General features: G+C 53.3%; 1 protein-coding gene across 7 annotated transcripts in view; it reads left to right on the top strand.

The window, feature by feature from the left end:
• MCF2 (MCF.2 cell line derived transforming sequence) overlaps positions 1-13,665 on the top strand; it is a 53,864-nt gene that overhangs the window by 14,896 nt on the left and 25,303 nt on the right. For 3 of the 7 annotated variants that reach the window (XM_071442132.1, XM_071442135.1, XM_071442134.1), the window contains 4 exons: positions 1,894-1,984; positions 8,445-8,564; positions 9,338-9,454; positions 10,132-10,281. In XM_071442132.1, the coding sequence (XP_071298233.1) occupies positions 1,894-1,984; positions 8,445-8,564; positions 9,338-9,454; positions 10,132-10,281 (478 nt within the window). Of the gene's footprint in view, positions 1-1,893; positions 1,985-3,806; positions 4,185-8,444; positions 8,565-9,337; positions 9,455-10,131; positions 10,282-13,665 lie in introns of those variants that run through there. The other 4 variants (XM_071442133.1, XM_071442129.1, XM_071442130.1 and 1 more) reach the window with 3 other exon arrangements.

The raw sequence follows: 13,665 nt of genomic DNA, 5'->3' as shown, positions 1-13,665 counted from the left end.
GCCAGGGCAGCCTTGGGCCCTGCCAGAGCAGGCACCCCTGGTGCAGCTGCCTGGCCAGACTGGGCATCTCAGAGCAGCTCAGAGGCTTTGGGAGTTACAGGGACTCAGGAGCCTGTGCTTGCTGAGTCAGCTGGGCAGTGCTGGAAAACTCCTTGGGGCAGTGGCAGTGGCCCTGCAGGACGGGCTGGGGGATCCACCACAGCTCCCTGGCCCCTCTGCCAGGCTGCCACTGCCCTGCCCTGCCACCTTGGTGTCCCCTCTGCTGTCTGCTGCCCTATTGGTGTCCCCTCTGCTGTCTCCTGCCCTGCCACCTTGGTGTCCCCTCTGCTGTCTGCTGCCCTCTTGGTGTCCCCTCTGCTGTCTCCTGCCCTATTGGTGTCCCCTCTGCTGTCTGCTGCCCTCTTGGTGTCCCCTCTCCTGTCTCCTGCCCTGTTGGTGTCCCCTCTGCTGTCTCCTGCCCTATTGGTGTCACCCCTCTGCTGTCTCCTGCCCTGTTGGTGTCCCCTCTGCTGTCTCCTGCCCTATTGGTGTCACCCCTCTGCTGTCTGCTGCCCAAACAAGGCAGGAGTCCCCACTTGGCTGCTCTAACCTGGGCAGGGAGGGCAGAGGGGTTTGGGCCATCAGCTGGGGGAGCCTCTGGCCAGGGCACAGCTCCTCTGCAGGCTCCTTCTCAAGGCCAGTTTGGGTTTCAAGAGCAATCAGCTGTCACCACCTCTCACAGAGCCACAGGTGATGCTGAACCCTGGGTAGCACAGTCAGAGGTGATGCTGGACCCTGGGTAGCACAGTCAGAGGTGATGCTGGACATGGGTAGCACAGTCAGAGGTGATGCTGAACATGGGTAGCACAGTCAGAGGTGATGCTGGACATGGGTAGCACAGTCAGAGGTGATGCTGGACATGGGTAGCACAGTCAGAGGTGATGCTGAACGTGGGTAGCACAATTAGAGGTGATGCTGATCATGGGTAGCACAATTAGAGGTGATGCTGGACCTGGGTAGCACAGTCAGAGGTGATGCTGAACCTGGGTAGCACAGTCAGAGGTGATGCTGGACATGGGTAGCACAGTCAGAGGTGATGCTGAACGTGGGTAGCACAATTAGAGGTGATGCTGGACCCTGGGTAGCACAGTCAGAGGTGATGCTGGACCTGGGTAGCACAGTCAGAGGTGATGCTGGACATGGGTAGCACAGTCAGAGGTGATGCTGGACATGGGTAGCACAATTAGAGGTGATGCTGGACATGGGTAGCACAATTAGAGGTGATGCTGGGCCTGGGTAGCACAGTCAGAGGTGATGCTGGACATGGGTAGCACAATCAGAGGTGATGCTGATCATGGGTAGCACAGTCAGAGGTGATGCTGGACATGGGTAGCACAGTCAGAGGTGATGCTGGACCTGGGTAGCACAGTCACAATCACAGGGGCTGGGCTGGGAGGGGAGCTGTGGAGATCACAGAGCCTGGGCTGGAAGGGATCTTAAAGGTGATCCAAGCCCCCAGGAAGAGCAGCCTCACCTGCAGCAGGTTGTGCTGGAATAGCTGGAGATGTGAAAAGCCCCAGGTGGGTTTTTAAAATATCCAGAGAAGGAGATTTCCCAATCTCTCCTGGCAGCATGTCCCAGGGCACTGTCACCCTCAGGAAAAAGACGTTTTTCCTCATATTCAGATGGAATTCCCTGTGGTTCAGTTTGTGCCTGTTGGCCCTTGTCCTGTTGCTAAGCTCCACTGGAAAGAGTTTGGGTGTTCAGGAAATTTTTTTCAAAGGGAATTTCAGGAACTGCAGAAATACTAAAATGTGGTTTGCACTCTGAGTTCTTGGATTTGGGTTTTTTTTTGGGAACAGAGTCACTTTTCTTGGAACATTATCTGGTTACTGGTATTTTCTTATCTTGCAGTCAGCATGAGTCTGACACTAAATTTATCCTAATCCTGGACAGAAGACTGGACACCTGGACATCAGTCAAAACAACTCTCCAAAAAATAGCAGTAAGTCCTCTTTATTGTGGATTGCTTTTAGTGCACTGTCACCCTGCCTTTGTGCACCTCCTTCAGAAAACAGTGGGAACCAGAGCAATGGTGCTGCTGCTTCCTCTCTAGGCAGCACTTTGCTTTATAGCCCTGTAATTAATTGCAGTGTGTAAATGAGCTGTTTGTGTGTTAATTTGCTTGCTTGATCCATTTCCTGGGGTTTATGCTCTTTTGCACTGGTTCAAATGTGTTTTGTGCCGTGTTCTATGCTTTTGATGGGTGGAAAATGTTGCTCCATGTATGTTCTTTCTTGACACTGGTTATAAGTTTATTTTACCTAATTGTTGGTGACTGAAAGTTTTAGGTTCTTTGAACAGGCTTCACAAGGATTTGTATGTGGGCATGGATGGAAAAATCTATTAAACAGTGTATGGATGCATTAATGTGTTTTAAATAATCTGGTACATGCATTAAGCATTGGCTGGCACCTGCTCTGAGCACAGCTCACAAGGGGGTTGTGCAATTCTGCATTGCTCTGTGTCTGGGAACCAGAGCCTGGATTTTCAGCAGAGCGTGCAGCTGTAGGGAAGTCACAGCTCTGGGTGCATGGGGAGGTGGGAGCTATCAGAGAAATCCTGTCCCAGCCACACCATGCCATGGGGTGGGTCAGGGGAGGTATTCTGGGTGTATTGTGGTTGTTGTGCTTGTTTCTGCTCAGTCATTGAGGGGTTAAAGACATTGGTCCATCTGAGGAAGGATGAAGGGAGTGTACTGAGACAGAAAATGCTTGCCTGGTTCTGATAAAGTTAGATTTATGGTATTTTAAATGGTTAATGCTGCTACAGCTGAAGTTGGTGTTAAAAACACCTGGCTTTGCTGGCAGTTTGCTGTCAGCATCCCCAGGAGGCAGAGAGGGCTCCCTTTTTGCAGTGTGAATGAGATCCCACTAAGAATATTCTCGGTTCTTATTTTTCTGAATGTTAGAATCTGAACTTGCAGGTGTGGTTACCATACCACTAGAGAAGAAGCAGCATTTAGAAAGTAGTTCTTTAAAGTGATCATCAAAATTCAGTTCTGCTGCCAGCGTTTGAACAGGTGCTAATACCAAGAGCATCCTTTAAGGATGAAGGACTTGCTTTGCATAGTCTGGAAGTGTCAAATGGGAAAAAATCCTGTCCTAATTTGTAGCTTCTACAGAAGTGTCATTCATTTTGTGTTTAATAAGAAAATGGAATTATTTGAGCAGGCACCCTGTTTGTGCCATGTGTCCATGTGGAGAGGTGACTTTGCCTGCAGGATCAGGGCTCTCCATGCAAAGACTGGGAGGTGCTCTGTGCAAAGAGGGATGCAGGAAACCTGTGTCCACTAAATCTTAAGACTTGGGAATATGATCTTAAAAACCAGTCAGGTCCTAAATGGCTGTGGCTGTGTCCAGGAGGTGTAAGGACAAAAATTTAAGTCTTGATTTTTTTCCCAGTCACGCATCATAAGCCCTGATGCAATTTTAAAAAAATCTTTTTCTGATCTTTGTACAATTTTGGAGTAAAGGAGTGCCATGAAGCTGAATTTAAATCACAGACTGTGTCCTATTTTTTCCAGCATATGTATATGCAAGTGCAGCTCTGCGGTTGTGCATCTGATCTTGAAAATTTTTCTATCACACTGCACAGATTTTTGTTTTAACTCTTTCTGTATGTCTCTAACTGCCTGGGCAGAGCAGGCTAGCAGTGCTGTGGGAGGTGATGCCGGGCAAGCCTCGGCTTTTGGCCGGAGCCTCTTTCCTTGGTTCAGCCCCAGAACCCAGAGCAGCTGGAAAGGCACCTTGGAGACAGCGGCGGGGGGAAAGGGAAGGGTGAGAGCTCCGAGCTGGGAGCCCAATCCTCGCAGCAAAGAGCGGCTGCAGCATGATTTTTGGCATTCCACCTTAAAAGCAAAGCCGGCGCTGGGGAGGAGAGCGGGGCTGCCAGCCGGGAGCCGGCAGGGCTGCTGCCTGCCCGAACCGAGCCGAACCGAGCCGAACCGAGCGGCTGCGTGCCGGCCCCGGCAGCGGGGAGAGCCGGGCAGCGCCCCGCAGCATCCCCGCAGCATCCCCGCAGCATCCCCGCAGCATCCCTGCATCCCTGCATCCCTGCATCCCCTCCCCGCAGCATCCCCGCATCCCTGCGGGGCCATGGCGGAGGCGGGCCCGCGGCGGGGCGGGCGGCCCGCCCGGGATGCGGTAAGGCTCGGGCCCGCCGTGCTGCGGACAGCGGGACAGGGGACAGGGGGACACGGGGACAGGGGACAGCGGGACAGCGGGGGAGGCCGGGCAGCCGCTGCACTCGGCCCGCAGCGCTCGGGCTCCGGCGGCGCGGGGGGAGCCAGCGGCGGCATCCTCCGTGCGGGAGCGGCCGGCGCTGGGCACCGCTGGGTACCGCTGGTACCGCTGGGTATCGCTGGTACCGCCGGGTATCACTGGGTACCGCTGGTACTGCTGGGTATCGCTGGTACCGCCGGGTATCACTGGGTACCGCTGGTACCGCTGGGTATCGCTGGTACTGCTGGGGCCGCTGGCACCGCTGGGTATCACTGGGTTCCGCTGGGCACCCTGGGCACGGCCGGCACCGCTGGGTATCACTGGGTTCCCCGGGTATCAGTGGGTACCGCCGGTACCACCGGCTATCACCGGGTTCCCCGGGTACCGCCGGCCCCGCTGCCCGCAGCGCTGCTGCCCTGGCTCTCCGCCCGCAGGAACGGCTCTGTCATTGCTCCTCCAGGGCAGGAGAAGCCGCGGCACGGAGCGGCCCCGCACGGATCCGTGCCCGGTGGTGCTGACAGCATCCTCGGGTCAGTCGTGCCGCCGGCTGCAGCAAAGGTAGCAGAGCTTGGGAGTTTGGCTCTGGCTCCGGGGGAAGTCAAAGGCTCGGATTAGCAGCACCTGGCATTTTGTTGCATGGCTTTTCCTTCAAGGGGCAGCAGAAAGTCATCAAGTTCAGTACCTGTATAAGGACTCCTGGACTCTGCAGAGCTCAGAAAGAAACTTACTGGCACATAATACTTTGGGTTTAAAAATTATTTTTTTATATATTGATTTCCAGCCTCATGGATACCCCAGTGAACTGCAGGGGAGAACAGTGTCTGAAAACAGAGTTCCTGAAATGGGCGGAAATGTTGAAATACCACTAAATGTGTGAGAGTGAGATATCCAGTAATGAGGCAGTGACTGTGATCCTTTCAGTGCACGTCCTTTCTTGTGCTTTATTAGCCCAGTTTGTCTGTATTGATTAAATCAGGGCTCTCTGTTGGTTCTAGTTAAATGTGCATTTAAAAAGTTGCTGAAGTGGCCTGAAGGTGTCCGTGTCTGCCCTGGGAAGGAGGGATGTGTGAGCAGCCTGTGGTCAGTGGGACAGGTAACAGCAGTGAAGTGCTGCCAGCTGCCTGCTTTAGGGGGACTGTGCTGGGAGTTCTCTGCCTTTCCTGGTGAGCTGCAGAGGGCAGAGGCTTTAGAGGGTTCTTTAGGTGTTTTGTTACATAACCCCAGGCTTATCAAGTGCACAGGATTCTTTTTAGATTTACAAATGATAACATAAAGCATGAGGCAATGTTAAATATCCTTTTGTCTTTGCTTTCTTTAATATATTGTGGGGAAGGGTCTTTTGCAGCAGTATTTTCAGTATCATTAGAGATTAGTTTTTAGGAAACTTATCTACACTTCAGCTCTGAGAAAAACTAAAATTGTTACATTAACTAAAAAAATACAGTCCTTACAGTAATGTTATATTGAGGAATTACTGGTCTATGTGGGGTTTTTTTCTCCTAACATTTCATCCTTTCCCTTAAGTCTCTAAGAGGGGACAGGACATGGTTTGTGGGTGTCTGTCTTTCTTACAAGCTTATTTCTTGTCATGTTCATTTTTTCCCATGCTTGGAATACATTAGGTGTCATTTGCAAAGCTGTGCTTCCTGTTTTGTAGCTACTCCTAAGTGCTGACCTTGATCCTGTATGTATAAGATCAGCTGAAAAATCCCCAGACGCTTTCTAAACTGAATGGAAATCCAATCATCTGCCCTGGAAACTCAGGGTGAAACTCAGGCATTTCACTTTTGAGGTGAAATACCAAGGAGCAGGAGGGATACAATGGTGTGTGTATGGCTGTCCCTGGGGTGCAGGAGGGCAGTGCTGGGGTGTCCTGGTGTGGGACACCTTGGCCTCCTGCAGCAGAGGTGTCCTGCAGCCAGAGGTGTCCCTGGGGTGCAGGAGGGCAGTGCTGTGCTCTCCTGGTGTGGGACACCTTGGCATCCTGCAGCAGAGTTGTCCTGCAGCCAGAGGTGTCCCTGGGGCGAAGGGGGACAATGCTGTGCTCTCCTGGTGTGTCCTGGTGTGGGACACCTTGGCATCCTGCAGCAGAGGTGTCCCTGGGGTGCAGGAGGGCAGTGCTGTGCTCTCCTGGTGTGGGACACCTTGGCATCCTGCAGCAGAGGTGTCCAGGGCCATCCCTGCTCCCAGCCAGGCTGCTCCCTCTGGTCCCTGTGAGCTGGGTTTTCTCCTGCCTCTGCTCCCCTTTCCTGTCCTGCCCAGGGGCTCCTGGGGCTGACATTCAAAGCCTGCAGGTTTCCCGTGGGGAGCTGGGTTTGGACACCCAGGTTTGGACACCCAGGCTATTGCTCCAGGGAGATTGCTCTGCACCCAGAGGGTGCCTGTTCAAAAGGACTTGAAGGAGTAGGGGAGGCTGAAGCTCCAAGTGGCAGCAGGGCTGAAGGGCCAGGGGATGAAGGGAGTAATGATGTCAGGGTGAGGGAGGATGAATTTCTGTGCTCAAAGACATTCCTGCAGCGTTTTCCAGGGCAGGGCCAAGGTGGGAGCCCAGGGTTCACAGAGGAGGCATTCTGTGCTGCCCAGGGCTGGAGCAGGAGCACAGCACCAGGGCCTGGAGCCAGCACCAATGTCCCTGTTATTTAATGGTTTGCTGTTGTTTCCAGTGCCAAGTCTTTGTCCCTGGCACCACTCTTGTTGACTTCCAAAGGGTATGAGTTTGTCATTTCATTCACAACCTTTTTTTTTCTGCTCGTACTTAAAATAACAGCAGATCAATATATTGGATTTATGTGGCTTATATGATCCTAAAATTCACTGTCCATTCCTAAGGGAAGCTGTGGGCAGTGGAAGCCACAACCTGCCCCTTCCTACCCAGAAAACAGAGCAAATGAGTGACAGTGCAGCTCAGGGATGCCAGAGCTCGTGTAAATCCTGTTTCAAACAGCACTAATGCATGCTTGTGGGATGATCTTTGTTTTGAGGGCATGGATGAAGTGCCCTGCAGTGCCAAGTACCCAAACACGTTCATTATTCTCACCCTTGGCATAGAGGTTACTATCATGTTTCATGGAGGAGGATGCTATAAGGAGGAGAGAAATGTGACCTGGCCTGGCAGGATCTCGGAGCAAATATTGTCTTAATTAACTCAAGGCTTTGCATCACGTGCTTATCCATAGTTTAATGATGCAACTTCTACTTTCCTAAAAATTCTTTTTCATTCTCAAGAACCCTTTTCACAGATCTATTTAAAAATGCACCTGCTAACCATATGCTTGAAAAAGGGCTCCAGCAGTGTAGACAGGAAATTCCAAATTCTTGCCACAAATTAAATGTTGCCTGGTAATTACCAAGGACAAGACGAGTGTGCTTCATGCAGTTATGGGATGATTAGCAAGTTTGGCAATAAATTTTGCTTCCTCAATCTGTCATTCCTCTCAAAGTTCCAGCCCTCTGCTCCCTGCTAAGTTGTAATTTCATTCCCCAAGTTATAATGATGAACAGTATCTGCATTATTAAAGTTTATAACAAGTGTGCCTCTGAGGAGCAGGGCTGACCTCCTGCCTGCTCCAAGGGGAGGTGGGGCTGGACAGCCCTGCTGCAGTTCCATCCCATATCTCTGAACCACCCCCAGCATCTCCCTCCTGTTCTATTTGCGGGGTGCCCCAATGAAGGAAGGAAGGAATGATGAATCTGACTCCATGTTCTCAGAAGGCTAATTTATTATTTTATGATAATATTATATTAAAGAATTCTATACTAAACTATAGTAAAGAATACAGGCAAGATACTTACAGAATGCTAAAAAGATAATAATGAAAACTCCTGACTGTCCCAACACAGCTTGGCACCAATTGGCCAAAGAGTGCAAACAACTCCCAGCAGAATCCAATGGAACAATCACCTGTGGGTAAACAATCCCCAAACACATTCCACATGAGCAAAACACAGGAGAAGCAAATGAGAGAATTATTGTTTTCCTTTTTCTCCAAGGCTTCTCAGCTTCCCAGGGAAAAAATCCTGGGCAAAGGGATTTTTCAGAAAACGTGAATGCCACACCCTCCTGTTTTGAAAATAAGAAAGGCCCCCTAAAACTGAACGATTCCCCTGCTTTCAGTGCGTTGGGAGCTGCTGCAGGAGCTGCCTCTGCCCAGGGTGGTGAATGCTGTCTGTGTTTCCTTGCAGGCATCCTTCCCAGGGAACCTGCACTTGGTGATGGTCCTGCGGCCCACGGGCTTCTTCCAGCGCACCTTCACCGACATCGGCTTCCGCTTCAGCCAGGAGGATTTCCTGCTCAAGTTACCGGTATGGAGCAGCCTGGGCACGGCTGTGTGTGCCCAGAGAGGCCTGGGCACGGCTGTGTGTGTGCCCAGAGGAGCCTGGGCATGGCTGTGTGTGTGCTCAGAGCTGCCTGGGCATGGCTGTGTGTGCCCAGAGAGGCCTGGGCATGGCTGTGTGTGCCCAGAGCAGCCTGGGCACGGCTGTGTTAAGCCATAAGTGTTAAGAAGGAAGCCCTGCTCCAGAACAGGATGTAGAGCAGAGTTTGAGGTGCATCAGGGGTCGGTGTAGGGCAGGAGGGTGACCCAGGGCCCTGTGTGTGTGTGTGCAGGTGGTGATGCTGAGCTCAGGGGTTCAGTGTGCGGCAGGAGGGTGGCCCAGGGATCACACAACCCCTGTGTGTGTGTGTGTGTGTGTGTGTGTGCAGGTGGTGATGCTGAGCTCAGGGGCTCAGTGTGGGGCAGGAGGGTGGCCCAGGGGTCACACAGCCCCTGTGTGTGTGTGTGTGTGTGTGCAGGTGGTGATGCTGAGCTCGGTCAGTGATGGGGCAGGAGGAGGGTGGCCCAGGGGTCACACAGCCCCTGTGTGTGTGTGTGTGTGTGTGTGTGTGCAGGTGGTGATGCTGAGCTCAGGGGGTCAGTGATGGGGCAGGAGGGTGGCCCAGGGATCACACAACCCCTGTGTGTGTGTGTGTGTGTGTGTGTGTGTGTGTGTGTGTGCAGGTGGTGATGCTGAGCTCGGTCAGTGATGGGGCAGGAGGAGGGTGGCCCAGGGGTCACACAGGCCCTGTGTGTGTGCAGGTGGTGATGCTGAGCTCGGTCAGTGACCTGCTGACGTACATCGAGGAGCAGCAGCTGACCCCCGAGCTGGGGGGCACCCTGGAGTACTGCCACAGCGAGTGGGTCATCTTCAGGACGGTGAGTGGGGCTGGCCACGGGTGCTCAGCCAGCTGGGGCTCCCTGGGGAACGTCTGCAGTCAGGCACTGAGCACTGGGGGCTGAAGGGAGCCCCCAGAGCCACTGCACCTCCCAGATCACACGTGCACAGGAGCCAAGGGGTGCTAGGCTTTGATGGGTTTGCAGGATTGGCTCCCTCAGGCTCCTATTGAAACTGCTCCCAGAAGATCTGTCTTTAAAATCTTTATTAGAGTTCCCTTAATGGGAGATACCAAATAGGCTTTTTTGTTAATAATGGTTGCTTAATGTGATTAATATCAGAACTGTGTTTGGGAAGCAGGGTAATGAGACTGCCTACTGCATACTGACCAAATGCAGAGAATTCAGAGAATTTCCAGTTCGGTTTGTTCCTTTCCCTTTGCAAGAACTTTCATATTGCCAGGAATCAGGAGTTGTGCCTTGCTGTGTGTCCTTGTGCTTCCTGTGCACTCAGTTTCCCGGGGATGCTGTGTCCCAGGTGATGGCAGCTTGGGTTCCCAGTGGGATGTTCTCCCTGTGTGCCTGCACATCCCACCCAGCCGTGTCAGAGCTGTTGGGCTGCCCCGGCCCAGCCCAGCCCTGGCTCTTGGGGTGCCCCTGAGGAGCTGCAGGAGGATGGTGGTGACCCCGGGCCGATTGCAGCCGCTGTGTCCCTGCAGGCCATAGAGAGCTTTGCCCTGACTGTGAAGGACATTGCCCAGATGTTGCAGTGCTTCGGCACGGAGCTGGCGGAGGCGGAGCTGCCCGAGGACATGTTCTGCATCGAGCGCCTGCTGGCCGTGCGCACCGAGAGGTACCTGCAGCTGAAGGTACGGCACAGGGCACTGCCAGCTCGGGGTGTGGCACAGGGCACTGCCAGCTCGGGGTGTGGCACAGGGTATGGCACAGGGCACTGCCAGATCAGGGTATGGCACAGGGTATGGCACAGGGTATGGCACAGGGCACTGCCAGCTCGGGGTGTGGCACAGGGCACTGCCAGCTCGGGGTATGGCTCAGGGTATGGCTCAGGGCACTGCCAGCTCGGGGTGTGGCACAGGGTATGGCACAGGGCACTGCCAGATCAGGGTATGGTACAGGGTATGGCTCAGGGTATGGCACAGGGCACTGCCAGCTCGGGGTGTGGCACAGGGTATGGCTCAGGGTATGGCACAGGGTATGGCACAGGGCACTGCCAGATCAGGGTATGGCACAGGGTATGTCTCAGGGTATGGTTCAGGGCACTGCCAGCTCAGGGTGTGGCATAGGGCACTGCCAGCTCGGGGTATGGCACAGGGTACGGCACAGGGCACTGCCAGCTCGGGGTACGGCACAGGGCACTGCCAGCTCAGGGTGTGGCTCAGGGCACTGCCAGCTCGGGGTATGGCTCAGGGTATGGCTCAGGGCATGGCACAGGGCACTGCCAGCTCGGGGTATGGCACAGGGCACTGCCAGCTGAAGGTATGGCATAGGGTACGGCACAGGGCACTGCCAGCTTGGGGTATGGCACAGGGCACTGCCAGCTCAGGGTATGGCTCAGGGTTTGGCTCAGGGCACTGCCAGCTCAGGGTATGGCTCAGGGTATGGCTCAGGGTATGGCTCAGGGCACTGCCAGCTCAGGGTATGGCTCAGGGTATGGCTCAGGGTTTGGCTCAGGGCACTGCCAGCTCAGGGTATGGCTCAGGGTATGGCTCAGGGTATGGCTCAGGGCACTGCCAGCTCAGGGTATGGCTCAGGGTATGGCTCAGGGTATGGCTCAGGGCACTGCCAGCTCGGGGTATGGCACAGGGTACGGCACAGGGCACTGCCAGCTCGGGGTATGGCTCAGACACAGGGTATGGCCCAGACAGGGGCACTGCCAGCTCAGGGTATGGCTCAGCACAGCCCCAGGCACTGCCAGCTCAGGGTGTGGCTCAGGGTATGGCTCAGGGGCACTGCCAGCTCAGGGTATGGCTCAGCACAGCCCCAGGCACTGCCAGCTCAGGGTGTGGCTCAGGGTATGGCTCAGGGGCACTGCCAGCTCAGGGTATGGCTCAGCACAGCCCCAGGCACTGCCAGCTCAGGGTATGGCTCAGGGTATGGCTCAGGGTATGGCTCAGGGGCACTGCCAGCTCAGGGTATGGCTCAGGGTATGGCTCAGGGCACTGCCAGCTCAGGGTGTGGCTCAGGGGATTTGTGATTAATATTATCCTAGGGGTCAATGGAAGGTTCAGTGCAGCCAGCTGCTGCTTTATCAGCCTGTTGTCTTTGGTGCTCCTGCACCTTCCAGGGAGCAGCACAGGCCCCCAACCCTTCCTTCAGAAGCAATCACTGTGTTCATAGCTGTTCTGTGGGGCTGAAGAATGAGCTCCTTTGCTTTGTGACAGGTTTCATTTACCTAAGTCAAAGAATTGTATCTATTTTAATTTATAATCCTTTGTCATTCATGCGACAGCAAGTTCCCAGAAAGATGCCTCTAAGAAATACTGAAAATGTCATCCAAGTTGTGCTGTGTGTAGGCATAATACATGTGTGCATGTTTAGAAAGTATCATTATAGATACTGTCAATGGGCCTCCATCTCTTTGAAAATGAAGAGAGTAATATGAAATAGCAGCTACATGTATTGCAACATGACTCAGTGGCTTCAGCTTTGTGCTCAGGACTGTGGCCACAGTGCAGGGGGCAGATACCAGCCCCACAGGGTGGGTCACAGTGTAAAACCAGCCAGCAGTGCCCACTCTGTGGAGAAGTCAAACACATCACGTGTTTTCATTTGCGTAGAAAGCACAGCAGCACTCAGTACAAGCCATCTGTTGCTTTTAATTCCTCATCTATTAATTTCAAATATCAAAATCACTCATTGGCTTTTGCCTGAAGTGAGGTCTGCTGGCTTTTTTCTTTTGTTCCTTCTAAGACCATGAAACACAAAAGCAGATGAGAAACTGTGCACAGATTGTGGTGACAGCAAGGCATGGGATCCGTGTCTCTCTCATGACAACCCCAGGACTGGTACAGTCGATTCCTGAATTCAAATACTCAATAAATCAGAATAATTTATGTAGCTGTGATGCTGCACAGAAACTGGCATCAAGCACAATGAAAAAATGACAGAAATTAATTAAACAGCCTAACCAAGAAATTAACCCCACTGATATACTGAACAGAAAAAGTCAAGTCACCACCTGTTTGACAGTCAGGCCACTTTGCTTTATGGATAATGAATGGCTTTGAATCAAAGGAGGACCATGGCTCTGTGCAGAGTGAGGGCTAAGAGGATAAATAACAGCCCCCTGCAGTCTGAAACACGCTGCACCATTGCTCTGCTGAGTCTCCTGCCTGGGCAGTGTCAGGAGATGGGGTTTGCCTTGTGTTCATCCCCAGGGTGTTTCAGTGACAGGGCTGGCACTGCACACTGGGACAGGGGAGGCTCCTGCAGCTGTGTCCTGCTCCTGGGGCTGATGCTGTGTTTGGGCTGCTGTGAGCTCTCTGGGGCAGGCAGGCACTGAACCCACTCTGGGCTTTCTGAATCCTCTCCCTGAAGAGATTTTGCCATTGTTTCTCTTGCAGTAGAGACCTGGCCATCTCCTGGGAGGGCTCTCACCCTCCAGGGCCAGGCTCTGCAATGGAACCACAGACAGGTCACTCCTTCAGGGCCTCTGCCACCTCAGCTCCTCAGCCACATGTGTTTTCTCCCTCCTCACTTCTGTCTTTGGCCTCTTTGTCCTGAAAATAGTTGACTCAATGCACATGTTTGCTTTGGGGCTGAGCCCAGCCAGCACAGAGCACCTCAGCTGGTGCTGATGAGGACCCCAAGGGTTTAAATTTCCCCTAAGAGAGGTTGTATTGGGTGTGTTGGCTTCAGATGTAGGGGTTGTACTGAGTGCTGCTGTGTGGGCTCACAGCAAAGTACTGGCTTTGTTCCTCCATGGGATGTTCCTCTTACAACCTCCTCTGCTGACCTTGATGGAGAAGCACAGCCTTCAAGCTGTGGAAAACACTGCTTGAAGACACGAACTTGTGGACAGGTGTCTCACACCAGCACCACTGCTCACCAGGAGAGAGCTGGGGCTGTGCTGGCCTCCTGAGTCACTTTGTGGCCTGCTGAATTCATGTGTGGCACTTTCCACCCAGCCTGGTGCCCTGTCCATGGCTCAGCCTCGTGCAGCTCCCGGGGTTAATTCCGTGTGAAGAGGACTGAGACATCTGCTGGGAGTGCTTTGGTCTGTTGGGTGTTGC

The sequence above is a fragment of the Agelaius tricolor genome, unplaced genomic scaffold (genome assembly GCF_023055355.1).
Source record: "Agelaius tricolor isolate 1412-34295 unplaced genomic scaffold, bAgeTri1.0.p SCAF_17, whole genome shotgun sequence".
NCBI lineage: Eukaryota > Metazoa > Chordata > Aves > Passeriformes > Icteridae > Agelaius > Agelaius tricolor.
Note: the sequence above shows the minus strand (reverse complement) of the source record. Positions and strands in the feature narration are given on the sequence as shown.